General features: G+C 42.1%; 2 protein-coding genes across 3 annotated transcripts in view; one reads left to right on the top strand and one right to left on the bottom strand.

Moving 5' to 3' along the window:
* The first annotated feature begins 5,391 nt into the window (after positions 1–5,391).
* PECR (peroxisomal trans-2-enoyl-CoA reductase) overlaps positions 5,392–27,477 on the top strand; it is a 42,179-nt gene continuing 20,093 nt past the window's right edge. Inside the window, exon 1 of the mRNA XM_026852094.1 lies at positions 5,392–5,440. The gene's annotated coding sequence lies outside the window, so the exon portion shown is untranslated. The remainder of the gene's footprint in view (positions 5,441–27,477) is intronic.
* TMEM169 (transmembrane protein 169) lies at positions 11,502–22,419 on the bottom strand. 2 transcript variants are annotated; one of them, XM_026852093.1, is made up of 3 exons: positions 15,595–22,419; positions 13,602–14,171; positions 11,502–11,853 (listed from the first exon to the last, which is right to left on the bottom strand). In XM_026852093.1, exons 1-3 carry the CDS (start codon positions 15,896–15,898, stop codon positions 11,849–11,851), a joined length of 879 nt encoding a protein of 292 aa, XP_026707894.1. In that variant the 5' UTR covers positions 15,899–22,419; the 3' UTR covers positions 11,502–11,848. The 2 variants fall into 2 exon arrangements, with proteins under 2 accessions (XP_026707894.1, XP_026707893.1); XM_026852092.1 differs by having other exon boundaries at positions 11,502–14,171; positions 15,595–22,418.

Consider the following 27,477-nt stretch of genomic DNA (forward strand, 5'->3'; position numbering starts at 1 on the left):
GGGAGGGAAGGGAAGGGAGGAGTGGGGTGCCCTCCTCATCTTTCTCCTGAGGGCATCCCGCCAGCCCCCCTCAAAGTGCCACATCTCACAGGTACGACCGTATCTGCGATTTTGGTCCTAGGGGGAGCAGTGCACAGCCAAGGACAGGCGGGGTTTGGGTGGACTGAGGAGAGGCAGCAGCTGGGCAAGTCTGGGGCCAGAGAGGCCCTCCTGTACTCTCCTGCCTCACCCCACCGGGCCCGCCTGCCCAGGGCTCTCCAGCCTCCTCCCCCGGTGCTCAGGAGTCCCCCAGAATACCTCTGCTGAGGGAGCAGCCATTCCTCTTTGCCACCTGGGCAGGGCTTTGGGCTGGATGGAAGGGTCGTAATAAGCTGCATTCTGCCCCTCTTTCACCAGTGGGGCATGGTTTATTAAACGTTGGCACCACACTAGATTTCTCCCAATATTAACAACAGAGAGAATTTCTCATTCAAATTACATCCAGGCTTTTTGATGAAACTGAACCCTGCTTTATAAGAGAATGCTGTATCACATAGATCTTGGCACCTGTTGGATCATCAGTAGAGCTGTATGAGAATGACAAATATTTCATCATATATATTGAGTACTTGTTCTCCATTGCCTTCCCTCTATCCTCTGAGAATATCATTACCAGTATTCTTTCTATTCTAGTGTACCTCAAAACCCACATTATTATGCATAATTATTCTCAAAACAGACTGCAAAGTGGTGATATTAGCATAGGTACAAAAGAGTAAATCTCACACAAACACTTCAAAAATCTTGCACCAGAAGACTGACCCTGCAAACACAAGTGTTTCCTTTTTATATTAAGTGATGTCTGAAGACAAAAATCCCACTTCCCTCCTTACTACATAGCCATGCTTTGGGTGTATTTGTAACTGAGGGATTCTCTCTTCAAAGAACTTTGCATATCAAAGGAACAAAGCAGCTTGGCAATGTGACAAACATTTTCTGGGAAACCCGTAGACAAAAAAACCTGTCAGCAACTGCAAGAGAAAGCTGTGTGTTGTCTTCCTGGATTTCTCTAAATAGATTTCAGATTAATCAGCCAAGGAAATCAGGTCTGCTTACTATTATTATTATGGATGTTATATTAGTCACTAGGAGTGCTTGCTACAGACCAAATGCCCCTCTTAGGCTAGCAATCAGGCAATCCCCCACCCCAACTGATTTCTGACATAGATTGCAGTCTAGGCATAAGACAAGAGACATGCACAAGCAGGTACAGGAGCTTTGTTATCCTGGATTATGACTTGACCATCCTTGCTTGTAAACACTTGCCAAAACATGCTTGTGATTATTTGGCCATTTCCATTTTACAGAACATCAGTCTCTAGGTATAAATAATAAATATGTGACCTCTCAGAGGACTTGGGATCCACAGTGATCAGCTGCAATCTCATTGTCAACAGAGTCAGACATCAATCCTAGTGAGGGTCTCACTTATTGCTCTGCTTACTCCTTTTTTGGTTACTTTTCTTTCCTCCCCCAAAATTAAGCCTGAATTAAATAAACACACTTTGGGGAAGTATAAGGGGCCTGCCTTGTGTTTAACTTCAATCAATGCCTTTACAAGGCATTAAGGAAAACGGCTTCCCTGTTTTGTTACAGGAAGGAATGTATTACCCAGAGAGTTGCAGCTGGGACCCAGCTGCTTATGGAAGCTCTGAGCAAATGTGAATGGCTTCCATGTAAAAGTAGAAAGATGACTTGGCCTTTCTCCCTTTTGGAGCAATTGCCCACAGGGTAAAACTTTGGATAAATGCCTGGTGGAATAAGGAGTACCGTAGCCATCTGGTATTTAGCCCAGTAGTTTTATTGAAATAGTTACATGAAGCAGAACTTTCCACAGAAGAATTAACTTTACAGTCATTACCTATTCTTTGCCTAGGTTCATATGTAGAAGGAGACACTAATTGCAAACTGAGGAATTATGAATTGAATTCCCTCCAGAGATAAATGAAGCAGGACAAGGACACTGTGACACCAATCAGCTTTGTATTTCTACCAGTACAAGCTTGGGAGCAAGCTGAAAGATGAAGTAGACAGGAAATTGGCACCCAAAGCAAAGCACAGCTTCGAAGCACATCTGTTAGCATCCTCCTGCACTGGGCTTCATGAGGTGTGCACAGTTTTCTTCTCCCAAGAGGTCCTCCCAAACACCTGGGTGCAAGCACATGCCAAAACTGTGGTGCAGACCAACACTAGTATTTATTATGTCTGTTTAGTGATTCCTGATGGTCCTTCCCAAGAGATGCAAGCCTTAACACAGTGTCTTTGCTTAGTTGTTTCTCTGGAATACACCTGCAGGGAAAAGATGTCAAATACTAGTTTCACTCTCTAAAGCAAAACTGGTCTTTGACTTTGAGGACCAGTTGGAAGTCCGCAGGGCTTGTCCTTTAGCTGACTATGACTCATGAACACTTGGCACATTACAAAAAACTATGCCTTTAATAAACTGAAAAATAATTTTAAACAATCCTTCTGGGGATTTAACAGCTCCCATCTGTTGGTGTACCTGCTTGTCCATTTTCAGTTTAGTTTCTGCAACAGAAGGGAATGAGTCTACTAGGAAACATTAGAAAATTATTGTGGTAGGAGAAAGCTAAATAGGAAGGATTATACCACACTATCCAACGTTGCCTGAAAACACAGAAGAAAAACAGTAAGGTGAGGTAATGAGTTATGAGAATATATTGACTCGGGGTGTCTCCTGCCAGGCACATTCTAGCTCAGGGGCTCCTGACCTGTGGCAAGTGGGTGGATCACAGCTGATACACAAACTACTTCAAAGCAGCACACCCATAACTCCTATTCCCACACCACCGCAGAGGAAACAGAATACTTCAGAAATGGCTCCACAAATCCTTCTGCACAGAGCTGTAAGACTGAGGCTCTGTTCATAGTTCCTCTTCCAAAAGACAGTTTCGCTGTTGCTTTTCCTCTTTACTGCCCTCTACCGCAGCTGCTGAATTTACAGCGTCCTCTTTCCCTCTGACCAGCCCCATTCTCTTCTCCAGACTATGCAGTTAACACACATCTCTCAGGCAGAGTAAACTTCCACTGGCGGTAATACACCAGCAGAGGCCTTATGAAGTGCCACAGAGAGGGAAAGCATGAAGTCACAAGCCAACTCTGTTTATAACCCTTTTTCTCCATGTGGTATTTACCTTTTTCACACTATCACAGTCCCGCTGAGAATCACACGCCTCTGTACAATGCACATACTGTCCTGCAGACTTGCTGCCCATCCAGTAGTTCTTCCAGCTGCTGTTTGCTATTGCCAATAAACAGAACGGCACATTTATCTAACAAGTTGCATCCTGTTGGTTTTTCTCTTTCAGACCATTTATGAAATTTGCAACAATCATTTTGGAGTTCTAATCTTCTCAGTCATTGTGCTTGCCATTCTTCTCAGGTTGGTGTCATTTCCAGATATCATAAGCGCATTTTGTCTTCAGCTAAGTCATGGAGGAACAGTGCTCAGCCTGAGATGGCCACACCTGACAGTAAGCACCAGACATAGCTCTGTATATAACATTCTAGCTGGTTTTGTAGCTATCTTATTATGCATCAAAATATGCAACAGCTTCCTAGCCTGCTTATGAGAATGTAATTTAAAACAGCATTAAAGCCTTATTAAAATCAAGATAAATAACTTCTATCCAAAATGCCTCTCTCTCACACACACAAAAAAAGGATTATTTGTCACCACTTATTCTTTAAAAAACCCCCTGTTTTTCTTCTTATTATTTACTGAGCACCTAGTAAATGGTTTAATTATTTCTTATGCTAGTTTCTAGTAATTGGAACATGAATAATATATAACGCTCAGATATCTTTTCACTCCCTCATGCCTTCTTAAAAGTAGATGTTATATTTGTAATCTCACCCATCTTTTCAAAGAAAATAATTAATACTCCTGAGATTGCTTTAGCCAGTTTTACATTTGCTTTGGATGAAATTCACCTGGCTCAGCTGATCTGAAAACACCTCCCCTGTTTAAGACACTCTGACTTTGCCCATTTCATCTTGAATCACTTTTTGCTGCTGGCGTTAACTGTGTTGCTGTCTGTTGCAGGTGACCTTTGTAAATGGACAATCTTCCACAACTGTCAATTATTTAATTAGCTCAAAAGACAGAAGCATATGCTGTGGGGTCCAAAGGTTTCAGCTCAGCTGAAACTCATATAGTTGTCAGGAGGAGTCTGTACAATGGAATTTCATTTTATTTCTTTAATGTGTTTTTCTTTAAGAAATAAAGAGGATATTGAAGTTGTAAAAGGGCAGCTGCCAAATGGGAGGAAATTCTGACATTGACGTTTCTCTTGCAAACTTAACCAAGTACTTTGTGTCTGTATGTTATGATACAGGTTCAACTACAGGAACAGGTACTTTTTTGTTCCTTAATATCATAGCCTGTTTCAGTAAATATTGGGATAAAATTAAGGCTATGTACTAAGGGAGTCATAATATTCTTACCTCATTTATTACAAAAATTTGGAGACAGAGTAGAAGAGGGAATTCTTATGATTATGGTAACTGAATGACATTTTAAGAGTTGAATTTTCTGGTTTTGTTTATGCCTGTGTTCTGATTTACATATCACTTGAACCCAAGTTTCTCACCAGTGGGCACTGGTTATATGAGTCACATTTTCTTAGTGCTCAGTCTGAGATTCAGTTAGATCTGTGTAAGTGCTGAGCACTCACAGGTGTTCATGAAAGGAGCTTCACTTTCAACACAGAAAATGCCTTATTATGCTAAATGTTCTGGAAATATGAGCTGCAGGGCATCTCAGAGGGGTACTGAGACATCATATACATTTGTAGCTTTTAAAATCCTTGTGCCTTTGTTCCCATATGTAAATTTACCAGCATTTATGTCACATGCAATTACAGAAAAAGTATTTATGTGAAGTACTTACGTTACAGTGGTGTGTATTATTGAGACATTGCTTTCCACTATCTGTGCAAATGTGTTTTGGCCATACTTTGAAATATAAGGTCAAAACAAAATGCTGGATTGTCTTCTCATTAAATGCTTTCCCATGCCCCACTGTATAAGCCTGGTGTGCCAGGGAAAAAATAGCATGCACTCCTAGGACTGAAAATTGCTTCAGATTGTATCCCTTAAGGAACAGGGAGAGAGGAATTAATTTTATAGAAATATATTAAAAATTGGCATGATGTAACTTTTTAGTATTTGCCATTGTACTTTCGCAGTATGTAGACTTCTCTGCATTTCTAAGGCAGAATAAAAAATACTGCAGTGGGCTTTTTTCCCCTTTTTTTAGTTCAGCCACTGGAGGGCAACACGACCCCAGTCGTCACTAAGAAGGAAGACTTGGAAGAAGCGCTATAGCCTGTAGCACCCAGCAAGCACCACCAAACTGCAGAGGATTTTCTGCATACAGGTGCGGCAGAAATTAGACAATTAAAAAAAAAAAAAAAACAAAACCAAACAAACTCACAACATACACTTGAACTTTTTTTGGAAAGTACATTTAAAAATTTCTTCCTACATCTAAAATCTATTAATCCGAGTTTCTGTTTAGGATGATGTTTTCATGAGTTCTAAATCTGTGGATTAGCCAAAGGATTTCTGGAGGAGGTTGTTTGAGGGCCACTCAGCCTGGTATTGTGAGAGGTAAAATATTTCCCACTCCTAAGTAACTGAAAACTTGACATGTTCCTACTCTTGAAATAACTCTGACAGACTTTTCTGGATTAGTTGTTAAATCCATTACAAGAGATGATTTCTTTATTACATTTTAGAGGACTATTCAGCAGTGTAGGGTCTAATTTTCTTTAAAATTAATAGAAGTAGTTTGGCTCAACTGAACTCCAGAGTACCTGGGTTCCTGGAGAGGACCAGAATTCATGTCAGATATGCTCATTTTGTGGAAGGCAACAGCTGAGCAAAAGAGTATCAAATAGCATTTGAAAAAAATTAAAGCCAGTGGTTTAGGAATAGGTAATAAGTACAAAGTAGATGCCACCTTAGAAACTGGGGGGAAATGCAGACTGTGTTATAGGACACAGCAAAACAACATTTTGCCCAGAAGTCTTGTATTTGCTGCTATTTCAGATTGGGTTATCACAGAAGCAGAATCTCATACATCTTGTTCTCCACTCACAGTCTTTTCCTCTATTTCACATCTCTCCGTGCAGTAAGTCTTTGTTTGCAGCCATTGGTAATCCAGCTGTGTTTTCAGCATCTCTGAAAAGCGCTTTCATGCAGTGGGATTGTTCTGGACAAGCTAGCTGGGATAACTCACTGTGTGAAGGATTTGCTCTGTGGAGGCACAAGGATAAGCCTTTAGTATCCTCCCCCATCAGCATCATGCACGTATGCATGCACAGACGCAGTGGCTAATGGTCCAATTTAATCCTCATAGCACAGGATTTTGTTCCTTATCCATCCAACCATCTGCAGGATGGAGAGAGTCTTCAGCTGCTGAACAAGGCTCTTTCTGAGCTGGGAGACAGGATCCCGTTTTAAATCCCTATTTGTTTGCCTACACCTGGAAGTGGACTGAAATCAGACTGAAAGGATAGAAGTTTTGATCTTTAGAGAAATCAGCCTTAGCACACTTTAAAAATGGAGCATTGCAACATGGAGGATGGGACGTCGTGGTTTAAAGCTTTTGATTCTTTTGAGTTCCCAGTTTGTACAGCTTTGGGAGACAAAGCAGCAGTGTGAAGGAGGGAGCTGTTATTGGAGAGAAGAATGTATTAAATTTGGGTTTTATTTGTGTAAATTGATACTAACCCATGACACTAGCAGATATGTGCAAGTGTGAGACATAGAGGCAGGAGAAGAAAAATTTCAGGTTTTCCCTTTCAGTTACTTTTTGCAGGAATTGCTTGGTGGGAAGGAAGTCATCAAGATGTCAACTGCTGACTTCTACAGATTTCTTGTACTAGATAAAGCAGACATTAAAATTTTTATAACTTTCTATATGGCAATAAATGGCAAATTTGGCCATCAACTTAATTTTAAGGTGGAACTGGAGCCTCAGAGCAATCCTGCTGTAATCGTGGGGCTGGCTGAAGTCACCACCACCCCATGAAACTTTTTCTTTAGAGCCTGTTTCAGTATTAGAGTTCAGCGGTGTGCAGTCGTGTTGTAGAGGAGTCAGCATTACTGCTTTGAGTCACTAAAGGTAGCTCTACCAACAAATACTTGGTGAGAACAGAGATGTCATTTAGCAATGGCAGTACATGTGCCCTGGGATGATACTGCTTACTGTAATATATATTCAAATTATTTTTCTTTTACCATGTGCAGATACTAGGAATTATTTCTGCTCATTTCTGCTCACAGGGGAGCTCATTTGAATAAATTAATGAAGGCTGAAATTGCCTGTGTTTATTAATTCTGCATACAACTTTTACATGGCTAAAGTGTTAAGGAAAATCTCCTTTAGGACAGAAGGATATTCTAGTAATTGCCTGTAATTATAAGGGCAGCTCACTACAATATATTTAAATATATCATAGAGAAAGACATTAGAAGATGACACTTCTGTAGTTTAGGACAAGTACTGTATTTTAGAAAGAAAGATTGAACAAAAAACATGCTCTCCTTAGGCTTACTACCCCAGGAGCTGTTGGATTCATGCCCAGCACTGACACTGTACAAGTCATTCAGTTTACTGAATATTTGGGGTTGTTAAGCTCACAACTGCAGGTGATTCAGATAACCAGGCTAGAATAAATTAAGCTATATTTGTGTTATATCACAATGAGATGGTTTGCTGGTATTTTGTAGTAGAAATAATTGATTCACTTACCTTATCACTGTAAGAGCAGAAAGGATTTGGCATGCATATGAAGATAGTCAAAGGCACCTTGAATATATTGGTCTTAATATATATTACTGATGAAAGAACTTGTAATAAACCAAGCCCTGAGGGAGCATGTTGTCTGGGAGGTGGGTTTTTATCCTCTTTGTCAGGCAGAACATACTATCAAATTCAGTAGTTGTCCTTTTTTCTCTTGTGAAGTTAAATTTCCAGCTGGAAGAAATGGTTGGGAAAAGGAGCCCTAAGGTAGGGAGATCACATCTGAGCAGAAACTTTGGGTCTTAAGAGGGCTCCGGGTCAAATTCATCCATGGCGTACTTAATTTCAATGGATGCAAACCACAGCAGATTTTAGCTGCTCTATTTCTGGAGGAAGTTTTCATGTTTTAGCACACTAAAAGCACAGGCATTTTTTTAAACACAGGAACAAACACATTGTTGGCCTGACTCAGGCGTTATTTTTATTTTAATACATTCTGACAGACTTCATCTACCGTGTAATGACAAGAAATTAGGATGACTGAAAGTTAATGGAACTGGTTGACCAAAGGGGATCCCTAAGAGCCCCTCAAGCCTCGTTTCTCTGGGCTGCTTATTCACATGCAGTCACACTTCACCTGTTTAGGTGAAAGGATGTTTAGGGGGCTTTTTGAACCCCTTGACAATTTACCCTGATCAAACACACAACCACAAGCCCTCTCATCATTAAGTGGCTGCCTGTTGGAAGAGAAATCATACTTTAGTAGTTAAGACAAGCAAACATGATGTCCCTTCTAATTTTCCAAAATAATTGAAAGTTGCATTTTCAAGTGGATTAGCCCCCTGAATTTGCTTCAGCCTCTCTCTGAGTTCCCATTTCCACACAGTGAATATATTTGGATGGACTAATCTACTCAGAAGTGAATCCATGTTAATCTAACTGCTTCCACATCAACAAGTCTTTGGAAAGAAGCAAGGACACTGGTCCCACAGGTAATTCACTGCCTGAGACAAAAAGGACTTGCATAAGTTTTGAGCAAAACTGTGTCCATCACTATGCAGGTGGGCCGTGCATCCTTATTTTCTCTCTTTAACACTAGTGTAATTGCATGCTTCAGTGTGCAAGAGCAGATTGGAGTGGTTTTTCTTAACTACTGGTTGCAGCTTTGAAAAGATATCTGTGGGGGTGGCCTCATGGGTCTACAGAGCAGCCCCTGCTGATAGTCTGAGTGAGGAACTGCAGGATCCTCAGGATTCAAAGCAGTGGCCTGAGGGATCAGAAGGGTGAATTCAAGAGACTGACTGTGATTAAAAGCACAGCTTATGCTGTGATTGTTTCAGTTCTCAAAGAAACTGAATGGGATGGGTAAGTCAGCAGGTGGAATTAGCACCTTCTCTTCCCCTAGCGAAATACATGGTGCAGTCACACAGGTGTTTTTTGCCTTGTGCAAAGGCCTTCAACAGGAGCCTCTTCCACTGCTCACCATTATCTTATAAAATTATTATCTTGTACCTCAAAGGTGAGAACTGCAAAGGCCTATGCTGGGCACACTACCTCCATCCCACCCTGCCATGCCAGGAAGCTGCGTGTCCTTCTCCAGGTTCTTCACTGGAGGTGGGAAGCCCCCAGCATACATTTGCCGTGCAGGGAATCCTGTTCCCTTGGCAATATTTGCAGCAGACATCACACCAAAAGCACCTTCCTGGTGTTTCCAGCTGTTGAGGTGGACACAGCACTGCCAGTTTGAGGAAGTTACCTGCAGGTAGCCTTTTGGCTTGAAGAGCTGTTTCACTGAAGCTGTGCTAGCCCTTGGCTAGAAATTTCATTTGGGTTATCCAAAGATCCACGGCTCCTTCTTAGAAGAAAGAAAATGTCAAATAGGTGTTTGCCCTGTGCTAACAGGAGGGTAGGACTGTAGTAAGACTGCGTGGCATTTAATATTTAGACACCTTGAAGAACTGTATTGGTATATTCTCCTTTGACTTATGAGAGACATGTCTGAAGTACTTGGGGGTTGTAAGAAAACTTCCCAGCACAGCTGTAAACAGCAGCTCCAAGTCACAGACACACAGACCATATTTGTGGAGTTAAATATACTTCTTGTTTTGGTATGGAAGTGTGTCCCTCCCTACAGATCCTCGGGGCTAAAGCCAAACAGATACCCAACAAGTGAAATTAAATCAAAAGTTTTCATTTGTGTGCTATGAAGTAAAAACAAAGAAGATCCCACAGCCCAGATATATAGCAGTTCTGTGGAGATACATGTTAACAACAGGTAAAACTGAGAACCATTTCAGACACACTTTAAAGTGGGTCATCAAAGATAAAGACTTGTAATCAATTATCAGCATAGAATGATCTATCCCAGAGCACTGTTTTTAACACAAAGTCAAGCAGAAGCATGAGAGAACACTCTTCTAAAGCCACATACATCTTTATTCTCCACCCAGGCCAGCAAGGATGGGAAAATGGAATGCAATTAAAAATAACAATCAGCAAATGCACTATCTTTACTTAAACAAAAACATCCAGACTAGACCAGCCAGAAACACACTCAACAATCAGAATAACTGGAGTTCCCTGCAGTTTGACAGTGGCACATAAGCAGAAATAACTTGTGAGTTTCTGAAAGCAAAGGTAGAACAAAGACAAAAACTTGTGCTTTTTCCTATTACAACAATTGGTAATTATATATTTTGTAGCAGGCAAACTACTCCAGGGGATAATGGGCAAGAGAGAAAGCTATCCAGAGTTGTTTTGAGAAAAGTTTGAATAAAACTTTTACAAATAGCACCAAAACTAACCCCAAGCTTAAAGTAGCCCCCACCAAAATCAATGGCAGAACACCCTGACTTCAGCAGGAGCAGAGGCAAGCTTGGTTAAGTGTAAAGTAGAAAACACACGATGTATCCCCCAAAAGGTGGCCTCCAAACCCAGAAGCATAGCTGCCACGGCAGAGGGAGGGTACTATGATTTCTCTGACGCTCCTTTCTGTCTATATAGCAGTAAGAGGCACAGATTTGGTTTTGTCTCCACTCTGGCAGGCTGTTTGCAATCCTGAAAGCAAATCCTGCAGCTCAGCAGACATTTCACATGGCTGTATTCTGTAATGAGCTAGTATTTACCATTCAAGCCCTCTGTAAGCTGAAGGCTCTTTGTGCTACTGACCCCAGCCTTTCGTCTAGGCTTGAACAGCTGCTCTTTGGCAGTGACAGCTGAATTGGGTTTTCTTCCTCTGCAGCAATGCACAATTGCCAGCCATCCTTCCCCCAAACCCACTTGTTTGCTGCATGTTGGGGCCAAGATACACAATCCACTCCTTTCATGCCAGCAGTGTCCCTCTAGGCAAAGCGTGAGAATACTTGCCAGCGGGCCTTCCTTCCCATTAATGCTTGTTAATCATCATTTTTTCCCACCCTCCAGCCATGTGGGAGCCTTCGATTTCCATGTGGAGGAGTATTTAAGCAGAGTAGCTGTGCTGGGTCACTACAGTCAGCACTGGCATGACTTATCCTCAGCTTCTTTATTAATTCTGAGGCATATCAAGCTCCCTGATTGAAACAGCCCCATGAAAGGCATTTCACTGCTTGAACTGGTCCCAGCCATATGTCTGCCTCTTTGAACCCCACTGAATTACTTGCCATTGCCTCACAGGTTGGGGTATATTTTATTTTATTTTTTGCTGGAAGTTGGTCATTGCCTTCAAAGACTTAGCCAGTAAAATCTGAAAGCTGTGCATCAGGAAGCAGCAAAAGCAGCCTGGCTGTACCTGTGCCCAGGGAGCACCACTGCTTTGTCAGTAAAGCATGGGGCCAAGCCTGCTCTTGATATTTGGCTCCTACGCTATTCACACAGTTAATCCTCAAGCCAGCACTACAAAGCTGCTTTGGCTGGACCTCCAAGAAGAGGACAGACTAAGGAAGCAGCAGGGACTTTGCTTATTTCTCAGTGTCAGGCCTAGAAGATCAGATAGACTTGTTTATACATCACCAGTTTCCAGATGTCCTAATCAGGACAGTCAGTGTTGTCTTGAGCTCATCCTTGAAATGCAACACAAAGCATTAGTTCCTGTGAAATGCAGCTTCTGAATGCTTCTCTTTACCATCCTAAAACTAGAGCAGCTCCCCCTCTGGTAGGGAGGCTGGGGAAGTGAAACACCTATACAGACATGAATGACTAAGCAGCCTGACTGACTGCATGCTACAAATTATCTACCTATAGGCATGCAAATGGTGCACTCCTCTGCGTTAGGGCTGAGCCAGATTTTCCAGCAGCACCAGCTGAACTTAGAAAATTAATCATGTGTCAGACGAGTAATTCAGTCCCCATTAGAGTCCGTTATACCTCTCGTTTACCTCATGTCTTCCTTAGGTCAAAACACCAACAGTTAATCGAGAAAAATAACTTTTCTGCTAGTCATTTTTTCAAAGTGACAATTAAAATTTCTCCAGCCTATGGTGGCCACCTCAGCCTGGTCTGGGAGCCCACTAAGATGCCATGCAAAAGTCTGAAAAGAAGGGAAACCAATTATGAAAATGAGACATGAGGGGAGGAGAATGTATAATCCATTGCTCTTCCATATAATTAACCAGAACGTGTGTGTGGGACACAGATTTCCAGAGCTGAGGCACTCATGCAGTTTGCACTGGCACTAACAGACAAGGAGGGGCTCAGGGACGCTCCCATTCTGAAAGGGAACATCCAGCAGCTCTTCCATAAGAGCAACATAAAACCCAGAATGTTTCAGTGAGGCTTTCCCATCCCAAGCACCTTCAACTCCACCTCCCTCAATACAGGTGCTGCTGGTCCACATCTGCATTGCAGTGATATGTAAAATGATCACCCTTCCTCAGAACAGGTGTTTCTTCCCTATAATGCAACTGTTTGCACTGCATACTGTGTATGACTCCCGTAGCCCACTCCTTCCTAGCAGTGCACCCATTAAGAGATCAAATGCAGGTATGTCCTAAGCACCTATCTGTGCACCTACAGTCACCCGAGGGAGCTTGGTGACAGGCCTCTCAGGTCCTCATGCACTGCATTACAGAGCAAGCCCTACTCTTCCATCATGTCATGGGTGTGTTTCAGGTCAGTGTAGAGCTCATGTGCCTTTGTTGGTGGCTATGCTGTCCTCTCCCAGTGAAAGGCCAAGTGCAACTATTCCAGTGGTCTGTTTGTCAAAATCTGACAGTGTCTAAGCAGTTAGCCTACCTGGAAAGTTTGCTGTACTTGTCGGAAGGACTGGAAAAGGACCCTTTCTATGAAAACTGCAGGAACATCACACATTTTGCAATTTAGCCTTCACCTCTGAATGGGTTCCTATCTCCTGAAGTTTATCCCCCGAGTAGAGACTTCTTTTCACTAGGTAAACAGGTCACTGTTATGTCCTGTTCCTGTAAAGTGAAGTTTAACTTTACAGAAGTGGACTTTTCAGCATGTATATTTGCCACTTCAAAAACAGCCTGAGTCCCACATACCTGTATTTTCTACCATTCCCAGAACTGTAACTAGCTAAAACAGATGACAAATCCTTGGACAGCAATGCACCTCCCCACCCAGACCAAATGAAGCTAACACACTTGCATTCTGTGACACTTAAAGAGCACTCCCAGCCCAATATTTTACTCATTAAGTTTGTGTTTAAATATATATATATATATATAAAAAAATCAGTGTGTTATTTTCTAGGTGAAAACCACTCGCATATGACCAAAATAGTCAGCCAGCACAAAGGCTCAGACTACTGAGGTCTCAACCCCCTGCGCAGAGCTCTTGCCAGAGAGACTACCTGAGAGATTGTCAGAATCTAGCAGCTCGACAATGCTGTACGGAGAACAATCTTCCAAACCCAGCTTGCTGCAGAGCCAGCCACAGAAGCCCTTTTCCATATCCCTGACAGCATGCCACCAGTACCCAAATGACCATGCTACCTGGGCCACAGCCGAGTACAGGCCTAGGGAAAAAGACAGAACCATAATTATAATTGGGTAGAAGATGATCAAAAAGGGACAAAAGGTGATTTTGTGCCAGAAGGTCCTCTCTTCATTGTACACCAAGAAGATGTTGTACCAGGTAATGGTTCCATAGTAGAATGAAACCACAAAGGACACTACAAAAATGATGGGGAGGCAGATGATGGTCCAGAGGACGATGTGGGGTCCTCTGTCCAGCCCAACATCACATTTCTTCTTCTTCTCAGGTACGTCCCCTTTAGGAGGTTCCTTTGACTTAGCCAGTTCCTGCAGTTCTTTGTCTGTTAGTGTGACATGGATGTCCACCATCTGACCCTTCTTCTTCCCCCTGGTGATCGTTCCAGTCAAGGTGACATATCGGCTGTCTAAAGGCATGTTCCAGGAACCTACAAACACAGATAAACTCATCTACATTATATTTATTTTCTGTATGGTGTATTTTGTGTAAATTCCCCAAACTCCCAAAGACAATTAGATAGTGCATACGGAGTTCCAGTTACATTAAAAAATAATGGAATGCAAGAAGCAATGCAGTATAAAGAAGATTATCACAGAAGAAGATAGAAGAAGAGCTAATGAGGGAGAAGACAGGAATTCCAGATGACAGAAATCACAAGGGAGAAGATTCCAGTATCTGCGCTTGGGACAATATGGGAAGGGAAATTGCTACAGGAGTATATGAGAAAGAGATGAGACAGCATAACTATATCAAAATTAGTATGCCTATTTTCTCTGGTACCCTCACAGATTTAGTCCCGAACAGCGTGGACACTTGGGGTGAATTAGACAAATTAGATAAATGTGACTAAGTTATGGAGTTAAACTTGAATTGCTAATATTTCACTTTACATTTGCACTGTGTCTCAATCCAAATTACTTTTCAGAGTTTAGAAAAAACCCCACAAACTCTCATATAATTGTATTTGCATTTTAAGGGATCAACAAAGGCACAAAACCGGAAAGTGTTGGAATGTGTGTTAAAGACACAGACTGCTTTAGCTTCCAAGTGACATTGATCTAGAATGGTCCCTGCAGTGGTACTGACCATAAAGTCTTCCATGGGGCTAAAATATGCTTCCTCCTGGTCTTAATTCTGACAAGCTTGGAAGGTGGTCTTCAAGGCTCTTGAAAGGAGGCTGACCAGTTTGAAGTGGCCCACAAAAATAGGAAGGCAGCAGAATAAGTGATGAGGATAGTGGTTGAGATCATGGGGGAATTTGGTGTGGCTCGTGGACCAGGAACATGCATTCATATTTAAGCCCCTCTCAGCCTGCACAGCTGACTCAGGTGAGGATTAGCCATAGTACCTGCTTCCTACACTTCTTCCCTGCAAGCATATCCAGGACAGACATCAAAAGTGGAAGAGGCTCCAAGATGCCCCACAATGACTTTGTTGTGATGAGAATATGAAAACAGAATGGCAAAAGCAAATCCTAGATAATGAGTAAAACTCCCTACCATAGGTAGAACCACTAAATCCATCTGCTTCCATCCTTTCACTTAACAGGCAGTTGTTTTAGGCATGGGCAAGGAAGGGCTTGATCACAACATCAAGCTTAAAACATGCTGAACATCTTTCTGGATCAACCCTAACCAGTACATACATTTAAAACTGAGTATGGCAACAACCAACCTCTGCGAAGAACTGCAGGAAACACCCCAAATCAGCCTGTAATGCTTTTTATTTTAGAGTGTTTTCATGTATGAACTCAAGCTCTCCTTGCCTGCAGTCTTGGAGAGGGTTGGACCTTAGCTCATGCTGGCATCAAAAAAAGTTTATGGAGAGTGGGTGTTCCCAGGAATACATACCATCTGCCATGGACTGACCCAGAAACTTGGAGCCTTCCTCAGAACTCCTCTCCCCTCCTTCTTCATCTGCCTGTTCTTCTTCCACCTTATTCTCATTCTCTGACCGATAGACTATTATTGACTCAGGACGGGACTCTTTCTTCTTCTTTTTCCTCCGGTCCATAGTGGCTTCCCCATCAAAGGTGACAGTGGTTGCCACAGCCCTTCTCATGGAGCCACGGTGAGGGCTCTGGCTTCCAGACTTGCTCTCTTTTTGCACGGTCTCTTCCATCCCACTGCTGCTCTCAAGCACTTCACTTGGCATCCTGTAGCATTTATTTCCAATCTAACAGCTTCTGCACTTAGAAGTCATTGATTAGACAATGGTCCCATGGATGCTTTGTTTTGGTAAAATGTCCCACTGCTGACATCCACACTATGTACTCCATTCCCAGCCTAAAACAAGAGAGAAGGCTGAAAAAGTGACTTTTTCTCATCAAGTTGAAAAAATTGCCAGAATTTTCCTATAAAGGGTTACTTCCAACTGGTTTAAATGTCATCTGAAGATCCTATTACTGTCCTGAACATCAATTTTATTACATGGATACATATTTCATAATATCACCTAATCCTGATTCTCAGGTTCCAATTTTAAATATAACAAACCAAAGCTACTGGAAAAGGAAAGAGTATTAGCATTTATAAGCAGAGATTAAACAAGAACAGCTTATTAGGTGAATTTAACATTCCTCTGTAATGCTGAAAGCAAACAGAAGACAACAGTTTTGGCCCACATGCATGAGAATGAAGAAATGAAATCACAGATGAAAAATAAGTTGACTGATTTAAGGGGCTGGCCTAGATGAGAGACAACTGCGGCAGGAGCACTGTGCTCATCCTGCATTACAACATCTATATTGGTGCCAGTCTTTCTCATTTTGAGTGTCCTCTGATTTACTGCCCATTTCAAGGATATAAAAGTAATCTAATGATGTAAAAATGAATGATGCTTCAAACCTTACCAATTTAGCATTATGTAGTGCTGCCAAACCTGAAAAATACACTATATACAGTGAATTTAAAGCAAAATTATTATTAAGATGACTTCACTGGGAGGGAGAGAATTGGAAACCACAGCAAAGTCTTCTGACTGTGCAGGGAAAAAACCCCAAGTCTTCACAAATCTTTGTAACAAATATAAAGGCTCAGTTTTTGAGTCCTCATTCCAGCAAAATTAACAACAATATCAAGTGACACTGTTAGCTATGGGAAAGCTGCCTAAGTAAAAAACATAATTAAACATGCACCAAGGCAGACCATTCCTGCTCCATGAACGTGAAAGATGCAAGATTAATGGTTCTGATATTTCATAACATTTAAGAAACTGACTGTGCCAAGTATTCATGAAGTATTTAGGTACAAGTCTGAGTACACTCATTAACATTTTAACAACTCTGAAGAGCTCTGTTGAACATTCACATGAACATTTAAAGTAATGCAAATGACCAATAAATAAGTTGTATCTGAGTCATCTCTTTAACAGGAAACTAAGAAGCACAGTTATCATAATTTATAGCCCACACAATGCTGGGGAAATTGTTTTAATTGAAGAGATGCTAGAAAAAAGTTGAGCATTTTTATATTTGGCAGTATGGTCCTGGTCTTCCTACATATACATGATTTTGCTGGTTTGTTCTGAAATTTTCTGCAGAACTTTAGATCAATCATTTATGCATTGTACACTCACACACACAAGCACATAACTTTTAACTGTATCACTTTAACACCTAAAACTGTGGCCAGTTGGCTCTATTTGGCTTTGAAGAACTGAACAATTCAGACTGTTTTTTCCATTATAGAAAATAAATCTTCCCTGGTGATCAGAAGGTACATGAAATGGAATTTAAAAAAAATCAAGGTTCAGCATACCTCAGAAGTTGGACTACTTCTAAGTCACTAGACAGGGAATATCTTGGCTAGCTCTGCAGAATGGCTGGGAACAGGCTGTTCAGATTGCCATCTCAGTTTACACCTGCCATGCAAAAATGTATGCCTAAATTTGCAGACATACTGGAAAACAGCTCTGTAAAATACACAATTTAATGCAAATAGTCTCCCTTCACTGCAGTGTCAAGTTGTACTTTAGAACTACATAGAAGCAACTCAGTATAAATATTCACTGTTGATGATGGGAAGCAAGAACAAAGAGGGGCACTGATGATGATTGCCCTAGTCTGGTGCACCAAATAAGCATGGATTATTCAAGATCATTGCCTGTGCATTCTCCTCCCATTCCAAAGCCCAACCTCAACAGAGAATGGAGAAAAAACAAGAATGCTTTGCTTTCCACTTCCCCCTTTTAACTCCCGTAACAAGCTTTGGCTCTTAATGTGTTAACATTGGCAGGACTCCGAGATCTCTTCATATCCATTGGAATTCACGTAAGCTTCCATTCAATGTTTTTTAAAAATGCCTTTATGGGGAAGTGAATAAATTTATTCTGTGGAATAAACTCACTTTTTGTAGTAAATTAATCCAGGAGGTACAATAAGCTCTAATGTTTTCCTCTGAGAATCAGCAATAAAACTTCATGTTTTGTATCTATGAAATCCTAAAATCACTCAATGAAGCCTAATGAGCCCCTGAGACAATAGTGAGATTCCCCTCCCAGAGGTGGTGAGAAGGAAACGGGCCTGGAGCCACAGAGAAACCATAAGCATCGCTTCTGGGATGATCTACTAAAAGTCTGGAGACACAGAATCTGATGTGGGATTAGATTCCCAGAGTTCCTGGCTGTAGTTCCACACTCAGTCCTACTGCCTTGAAAAGGGGATGACTTGCCAGTAACCTTTAAAAATAACACAAAGCTACAGTCAAAGATTTGTCATTGTGGTTTTCTTTCTTAAACTTTATCCAGCTGTGACCTTGGTTAAACTCAAAGTAGATGATAAGCTAACGTCAGTTCTCGGTGTGGTGCCAAAGCGTAAAGGACTATGTCAACCTTGACTATGCAAGGAGGAGCAAGGTGATGTAACTTTTGAATCCATCAGACATAGGCACTGGAAATCTGTGTCCAGTTCTTGTGCTCACCAGTCAGGTGGGGTGCTGATGACCAGAAGACACCTATGATCCTTTAGTTATTTTGCTATGTCTGACATTCCCACCCCCCAACTACAGCAGCTACTGCCACTGTGAATTAGAAAGAAACAGCAGAGTTATCAAGGGGTGGCAGCTCAGTTTCTTCCTCTCTTGCTCCTGAGCTGAGAAAGAGGGGAGGGAATGGGCAATGGGGGCCCCGAAGAAGTGCCATTGCTGTGGCTGGGTCAGAGCCCTTGGGACAAGGAAGTGAAGGAGCCCAGATTATTCTGTTTAAGGCACAAGGAGGTAAAATCTGAAGTTAGTCTACACCAGAAACATGGTGAAGGAGATCCCTCTGATCCAGCAGAGGAGGATGCAGCAAGGTAAAAAGCTGAAAGATACAAATACAGGGCAGATGTAAGGTAGGTGTTTTAACAAAGTGGGTAGGAGTCACTTGATATACATCACTGAGGGCTGTGGAGAGTTGTCGCATCACTGGAAACTTCCAAATCTGGACTGGGTATCTTGGCAGCAGTTTGGTCACCAGTACTTGACCAAAAGAGGTGCTAATGTGGGCAAGTCCTGTGGTTTGTATTATGAAGCTGTCAGGTTGAAAGATCACAAAAATCCCTTCCAATCTTTTCACAGTAGATGTTTATTCTTCTCTCATTTGTTTCTGCCAATGGAACAGCTGGGACACCCTCTGCCACCTGGTCCAAACCTTCTGAACAGAGCACTTTGAAAGACCAACAGCCCCACATCCCACAGGGATGCTGGTGAATCAAACAGGTTCACACTTCAGTCCCATTTTTTTCTGGGAATATTTTCTCTGTAGTTCTGAAAAACAGGCTCTTGCAGAAATCACGGTAGTGTACACAAAGCTTATTTTTTCTCCCTTTTCTTTACGTCTTGTAAGAACAAGGCCAGCCCTCAGCACTACACAGTTGTCCACAGGACCAACTCTTTCAGCCATACACTGAGATCTTCACCCCTTAAAAGCCTTGCTGTGGAGCTGAAGCATGACAATTGTTGTGCATCTAATATTAGTGATGTCTCCCATGTGGGAGCACAGGGGCAGACAAGAATCTAGTAACTGTCCATGGGAGGGAAGGAAAAGAAATGGCCAAATTTCAGAGATAGCAGGGAGCAGTTTATTAGCCAAACAATTTGTTATTAATCTCCGTGTGAAAACAGATGGAGAACCCTGGGGAGGCGGCTCTGCAAAAACACTCTGTAGAGGAATTTTTAGAAGCACAGTCTTCTGTTACTATGCAGGAAAGCTACTGCTGCTTATGCTTCCCATGACAGTATAAGTATTTGACACAAAAAGCAGGAGCCCAAAAGCTTGGCCTTGCACCATTTAGGTCAAAGGAATTTTTTTCCATTGGTTTTCAGGGCTTGATCTTGCTGCTAACAGAAGAGAAATTATCCGGTTTGAATGCAGACAGGAAGGAAGAGCCTTCCTGCAAGCTAATAAAATCCTTGATCTTAAATCCCTGCTGCAGCACAAGTAACCTTTTTATGACGGCTCAGAGCTGACATGAGAGGAAGAAATAGACAGTAAGCAGTAAGGAGCATCAATTTTTATTTTTGTAGTCACATAAATTGTACAACACATAAGAAGAACTGGCACTGTATCTTCAGTCACATCCGCAGAAGCAAAAAAACAACCTGTGCTTTAGAAGCACTGTGAGTAACCCAGGATCAGGAAGACATAAGGGGAATTTACCCTAGAGACACACCTTGAAAGAGAGCTCTCCAGCCGCAGATCCTCCTTCCCCTGTTCCTTTTACTCCATAGCCTCTCCATCCCCAGTCCCTTCTCCACCCAACCCTGCCTCTGATTTTGTGCATGTGCATGTTGCTGAGGATGCATGTTACCCAAAGGATTATTTCCAATCCCTAGTGTTTTTAAAGGGGTTATCTGCTGGCAGGTTGCACCCATGAAAAAATAGATAGTATCAGATGCATTCAGCTGTTCAGGGCAGATCTGTTGTCAGTCAATCATGTTATGACAAAACCCACTGGTCTAATGCAGGACATGCAGCCTCAGACAGTACAAAAACATGTGGCAAGACCTCTGTAAAAAAGCATATTTAATTCAGACCTTATGCTGGGAGAGGGACAAAATCTAGGGCTCCCTCAACAACTTTGGATCTGTTTTAAATACCTAAATGACTCCACATGATCTTTCACATATGCATCCTCACCATACCCTGCTGAAACAGAGGACAGTGTCTGTCTCCATTTTATGGTGATATAGCTCAAACTAGATTACACAGTTGCTTGAATCTAGCAAATACTTAAAGCTGTGATGAATGACAATTTAGAAGGCAAGGCAAGAACAGCCCCTCCCTATCAGTATGAGCATCTGTGCAGCTTGCAGTGAGCTTGACAGGGGTTTTTATCTCACTGAAAATAACCCTTTTGCATTTTAAAAGAAAATAAAATGTATTTTCAGCCAGATGGATTCTCTCATCAGGTTCACTATGAAGCTACCCCTAGAGGATAGAATGTCTAAGGAAGGGGAGAAAAAGTACCCCTCATGACAGTGGGCCATTGCATTGCTGCATTAAGTGTCTGTATAACAACAGCATGAGGCACAAAGAGAAACATTCGCCTGTGCCATCCCAGCAAGGTAGGACAAAGCTCACAGATCACACCTGTCTTTCCCCCCACTCTTAATACACAAGCTTCAAGACCCTTTCATTTCCTGGAGAGAGAGACAAGAAAAATGACCATGTTCTGGGTCTGCATCTGAGCAGGAGCAGACCTCAAGCTGGGCTGCCCAAACCAGAGATGGCACTGAGCACCAGAGAAGAGGGGATAATGCAGTAAGATGAGTCATGCCACCAAAAACCCTCAGCCCCATGTCTTTCCCTCAGGAGCAGAGGGTGCCAAAATCTTAAGCTAAAAGCAAAGGTAGAAGTGGGCAAGCAACACAATCTCTGCAGGCAAGCGCCAACAGACCAACCTTCCAATTTATCACTGGCACAACAGGTCCCACCTGTTGGCAGGTGACACTAGTGCCAGCACTGGCCGACACTGCTGAGAAGCTTCTGGACCAATCCCGCTGGCACCATGAGCCGGAACTGTGTCGGCCAGCACGGGCTGACCATCACTGAAGCTGAAGCTGCAGCAAGACTAGACTTGTTTGGGTGTGGGCTAAGGCGTGCTGGCTCTCAGTGGGTGGTTCAGGCACCTTGTTCTCCCTGCTGTCCTTTTGTGAGACAAATGCTTGCTGACTGTATACTACAGATACAGCAAAAAACACACAAAAAAGGTAGCAGAGAGAGGTGTTCTGAAGTATCACTAAATCATTTCTGGATGCCATTTTCAAAGGATTTTTTTTAAAGTCAGGGACATTTTACAGAGTATCTGTTATATGAATCAGTTCTTTTTATTTTCCTCTGCTGTTCCATAACTTTTGCAAAGGTCACAGAATAGTAACTGCTGTGTACATCAGTATTACTGAAGGCTGGAAAACAGCATACAAGAATAACTGAGCATTTTTATTTTATACTAAATGATATGCCTAATTGATTTTCTTGCATACTGACTTTTTCAAAATACCCAAACCATACTGATCTACCTTTTTTAAAAGCAAAAGCCTGAAGTGCTGTCTTACCCTTGTCTCCTCACTTCTTTGTCCAGACTGATAGAAGACAAGTTGAGACAAAGGACTCAAAGCTTCCCACTGCCTCCACAGGGATGAGATCTGTTTCTGTATGTTTATTATACTAGGCTAAAAATGTGAATTAATGGCACATGCACATTGGCCTTTAAAGAGAACCAAGGCTTTAAAAGAAGAATGAGTTGAAAATAGAGCTTGGTTTGAAATCTTCAAAGCAAACCAAGTGGTTTAGATATGAATCTTGAATAAACTCAACAGAAGTCCCTAAATCTTGTAGGAGAAAAATCTCAGTAAAGTGGAGACATGCTCTCTCTGTTCCCCTGCTCTAGCCCTCACTTCTGCATTTGCCAAAGCAGGCCATCCTGCACCCTCAAACAGCAGGTGCCCATTGTAATTCCCACCCCATCCACGAGGTCACTGATGGATTACACTGTACCATAGGAACAGCCAAATGAAGTCAGTCCCACCAACTTGAGCTCAGCATCCTGCCTCCACAGCAGTGGCCTTAGGCTGGGATCAAGTGCAGCATCTATTTTTATTGGTTTTCTGATTCATTCTCAGTTTGAAGCATTAAATGGGAATGGAAGATACACTAGCAGATTGCTCCACACATCAAACCGGTGTTGTGCCTCCTCTAGGCATCCAAGCAGATGCCTAGAAGACAGTAACAACAGAACAAGCATGTAGTACATGAAAACAGAGTTTGGAGCCGCGCAATCTACTTTCCAGAGTTCAAACACCTCTGCACAGTGTATGCACAAACACATGTGCAAGTAAGAAACACTGGGAGTTGCTATGTCTGAAGACCGCAGAGCCACGAAGCACCAGTGGTGGGTGTGAAGCACTCGTACTAACAAAAGACAGAGAAGTACTAGATAGCTAGGGAGCTGGCTGGCAGGTGGTTATTTCAGTGAAGGATTACAAGACTCCCATTTCTTTTCCTTAGGAAATCATGCAGTGGTCTCACCAGAATGTTTTAATGCATCTTGGACTCTTGCCTGACCTTTACAATAACTAAAAACTAGGACCATGTGTTGGTAACATGAGCTCTTTTTCCTTTCCTTTCTACTCAGAAGATCCCTGTCTTGGTCTCCTCTCCTTTCCTGCCCTGCTCTGTGCCAGCAAGATCAAGCACCCCAGTGCTTCACTCTGACAAAATGAGGAGAGACCACACATAGAAATACCTGCAATTAGAGAGTAAGAAGTTGCATCCATGCAGTCCAATGGAAAACACAGTCAATTGTAAATCCACTTTGGAAAGGATTATCTGAAAAATACCAACACCAAAGTACACCCCATGGTTCTTATTTAGGCAAGGTATTTGGCGGCTTCACATCAGAGCTTTCTCAAAGTTACACCTGGCTGCAGCCCAGGAGTTGCTGGAGAGCCAAACTGCACCAACAGAGAACTGGAAGATTCCCATGGGAGTGATTCAGGATTGCTTAATGCATTGCACAGTAAATATAATCTAAGATATTTAGACAGTATCTTCAGCAGCAGGAATTAGCTGGCTCAGGGGACTCTCAATTGGATACAAGTGCAGATACAAGTGCAGTGATGCCAGGGTATTAAAAATGCATCACTTTCAATTGCGGACAAGTGAATGCTTCAGTATCATTAGTATGGTATCAGTGGATTGTGTGATTATTTAGAAAAATCTGTCTACATACCAGTTTAAAACTGATTGGTGCTGATACTCTGCATCTTGCACCACTATGAACTCTGCTTTGAGGGGGTGTCTGTCTTCAATATCTCCTGTATATTTTTAATCACTGAAATGAAACTCCTAGGGGTAATGATGAAAGGTTGTAAAACCCTGATTATCTCCTTATTAGACTGAAATCCCCCAAGATACCACTGAGAGAAATGTACCTTTCCAGAAGGCAAGTCCCTAGAGATGAATCGACCAGAGCCTGACCATCAGCTGGGGCTGACCAAGACACATTGTGACATGGAAACAGAAGCCATGAAACAGAAAGGCTCTCACTTGCCAGTGAGAAATGATGAAAGAAAAAACAGCCTCAGGAGAGAATGCACAGACAGGAGGTGAAAGTAGTAGGGACTTCCAGAGAGGCCTTTTGCATAATTCCACAAAAATGTACAGAGAAGTAAGGAAACTCAGAGTGGTTTTCATTTGGTTTTGGCTTAATCCAGGCATTTTTGTAATAAGGGGGAGGGGGAGGAATTATTGTTATTAAGCTTCCTGTAATTTGGTATTCCAGGATAAGAAATATATGAACCTGGGGCATCCATAAGAGAGGGGTTCTGGGAAAGCAGAGGCTGCTGGAGCCTGCTTTTTCTGAAAATTAACTAGCAGAAACCCTCTGTTGGAAATTGTCTTTGACCTTAAAGTTTTATTTCTGGCACCGAGATGCTTTTCATTAAATCACCTCTGCTCTCACCTCCTTGAGACTGCTGGCCCCATGGATACCTCTCCTGGGGTTTGGATCTCCTGTTTTCTCACATCAAGTTGGTATTTTAACAACTCTGAGATCTTTCTCCTTGCCAACAGAGATTATGAGCTATGGGAGGGCACAGACCCTGGGAGTACAGAGGCTATAAGGAATTATTAAGGTAGTACATAACATTGCCAGGATTTTTAAAGCATGGCAGCATACTAGACTGGCAGATGTCATCAGCTGAATAGCTGAGCCATAGGCTGGCAAAGCACAAAATCAGCTTTTGACAGAAGTAGCAGAGTTTCCTATTCATCAGTATCATTTCTGAAAACGCAGTTTCCTATTCATCTCAACAAATTGAACTAGCTCATACAAAGCCAAGACACAATCTGGGAGCTATGAAAACAGGAAATCTAGTTTTTCCTCTTCGATCTATAAATAAAAAAGTAGATGTTGAAGAAGGACATGTGCTAATCCCACAACTCTGAATGAGCTGACAACTGGAAAAAAACCTATTTTTTCCTTAATGTGTCATTTTGATTTTTGAATGGTTAGTGTTTTGAGTGATAGATATACGAAGGATAAACAAAATAGATGTTTTTTAACTTCAAAAAATGCAAGTGAAGACTCCGAGGCTTTAAATGCAGATTTATTTTCTTCCAAATGCAAGCTGACACATACTGGAAAAAAAAAAAAAAATTAAAAAATCAGCTGTCTAATCAGACACTACTTCCTAACACACAAAACCTGAGAATCTGAACGTTAAGTTTATAGAATAACATAAATAGGTAAGAAGAGCCTTCTGCTTACTGAATTTACCACTATGGCTGCATGTATTGACAGACCAACATGTTTTAATGCTACAAATAAAAGAAAATTAACATTCCTTTGCAAATAAGAAAGTGCAAGTGTAGGAGAAGATTAAAATTGATTTTAGTTAATAAGATTTTCTTCTTTTCAGCTTCAATAATTTTGAATTTCAACCACTGGAGTAAAATTGATTCACACAAAGGTACGCTTTGAATCCTTGGTTCAGAGGCAACCCACACGACAGTGAATAAAAGCCACTGCCTTGCTGAAAACATCCGTGAGCATTGGTTATTTCAGCTCTGTTCTTTGTTTATAGATTTTGTACCCGAAGGGGTTACCCTCCATTGGATGCCAAGGAACGGATGTCTGCTTTTCTCATCTCCTTACTCTCCAGTCTTTATGTTTTTTTGTTTTCTCCTCCCACCTATCACTCACAGAACCTTAACTCATGTGTTCAGCCCCGTATTTCTGGCATTTCTGTGGCTACTGAGAAATTTCAAATATCAAGCAATTTATCCAGATAGAGAAGAAAAATCATTTGATAGTGCTCACCAGAAAGAGCACTGAAATGAGCAAAGAGGCCCCCTGGATTTTCCTTGGTGGCCTGCAGCTCAGTTGGGATGGCACACAGGTTCGGAATATGAAGATCTAGTTCACTAGCACACAAATGCTTCTCCCTGAGATTAATTAATGATTGCTCTAATGCAGCCTGCCTAAGATATATAGGGCAGCCAGAGACAGTTAACAGGGATCTGTGGAGTCCACAGACTGTGGAAGATAATTAAAGGGGGAAAAAATACATTATCGCAGTGTCACTTATAGTGCTTCACATTTTGCCTCCATAAAGTAATATTGTACTTTAAAATATTAAAGTATTCTGCAAACACTAACCAACCCAGAAGACAACTTTGTGTAATGGTTGCCTCACTGGCCTAAGTCACCATGCAGAACTCCATTCCTGTCTTGTCACCCTTTGCTGAATGAGTTGCTGTTAACCTCTCCTTGCCTCCCCTTTCCTACACTTAAAGGAGAGTATACAGCTTCCTTTGAAATACTCTGAACTTCAAGGTAAAGATGTCATCTTACCGTGGTCTCTGACAAGCCTTGAAATGTGTTTTGGGGAAAAAAAAAAAAAATCTATTTAACAAATGAGAAAACCAAAATAGATTCAATGATTCTTCCATTTTATGTGTCTATTTTTAGGGTTTTTTTTCCTCACTCTTCTCACATTAGCCATCTTCCCTACAAAAATAACAGGGCAAAATTGAGATATACTTTCAAACCTCTTCTATTGAAAAGGACAGAGGAGATGCCTGGAAAGATACTGAACATGCACACACATGCTCCTGGGCACATCAGTGCTGGTTAAAATCACCTGCAACGGACAAAGATGCTCTGTCACTTCACCGGGGGATAGAAAGAAAAATAATGTTGACTGCCCTCTGTGTCAACTGAATAATTAATACTGAACTTATTGAGGGTAGCTTTAAGTTAAAAAAACAAAACAAAACATCATAAAGGCATTTTAGCACAAAATGGCTATGTTAGGGGCACGGTAAATGGTATCACCTCAGCCTTCACGGCCTCTTCCCAACAAAGTCCATGCCTGGAGAGAAGATCCTCCGTCCGCGGGCCCCTGGCAGGAGACAACCGGCAGCTTCCTCTGCTATTTATGGCCCCTTCAGAGCCGTACGCCGACTTCTGCTGGCCGGAGCTCCACACCCCACGCTCCTGAGGGTGTCTTCCCGCCTCGCTGTGGAAGGTGACCCGAAACGGCACGGAAAAAACCGAAATCCCCTCCCTTTAAAGGCCACGGATGGGGGCTCGGTGGGTTTGCTGCGAGGCTCCAGCCGGTAGAGGCGACCCCGAAGCACCAGAGCTCCCTGAGGAACCGACCCTCCCGGGCGCTGAACGTGCGGCCATCGGTCTCTCCACCGCGGGGACAGACCCGGCCGTTACCGCCCCCTGGATAACCGCCCCCCTT

This window comes from Athene cunicularia (genome assembly GCF_003259725.1).
Source record: "Athene cunicularia isolate RWA chromosome 7 unlocalized genomic scaffold, athCun1 chr7_part1, whole genome shotgun sequence".
In the NCBI taxonomy this organism is placed as follows: Eukaryota; Metazoa; Chordata; class Aves; order Strigiformes; family Strigidae; genus Athene; species Athene cunicularia.

Coding starts and splice junctions, on each gene's coding strand:
- TMEM169 (XM_026852092.1), bottom strand. CDS start 15,898: ATGCCAAGTGAAGTGCTTGAGAGCAGCAGTGGGATGGAAGAGACCGTG. Junction 14,172..15,594: donor GGGTCAGTCCATGGCAGATG/GTATGTATTCCT, acceptor CTGTGTTTGTAG/GTTCCTGGAACATGCCTTTA.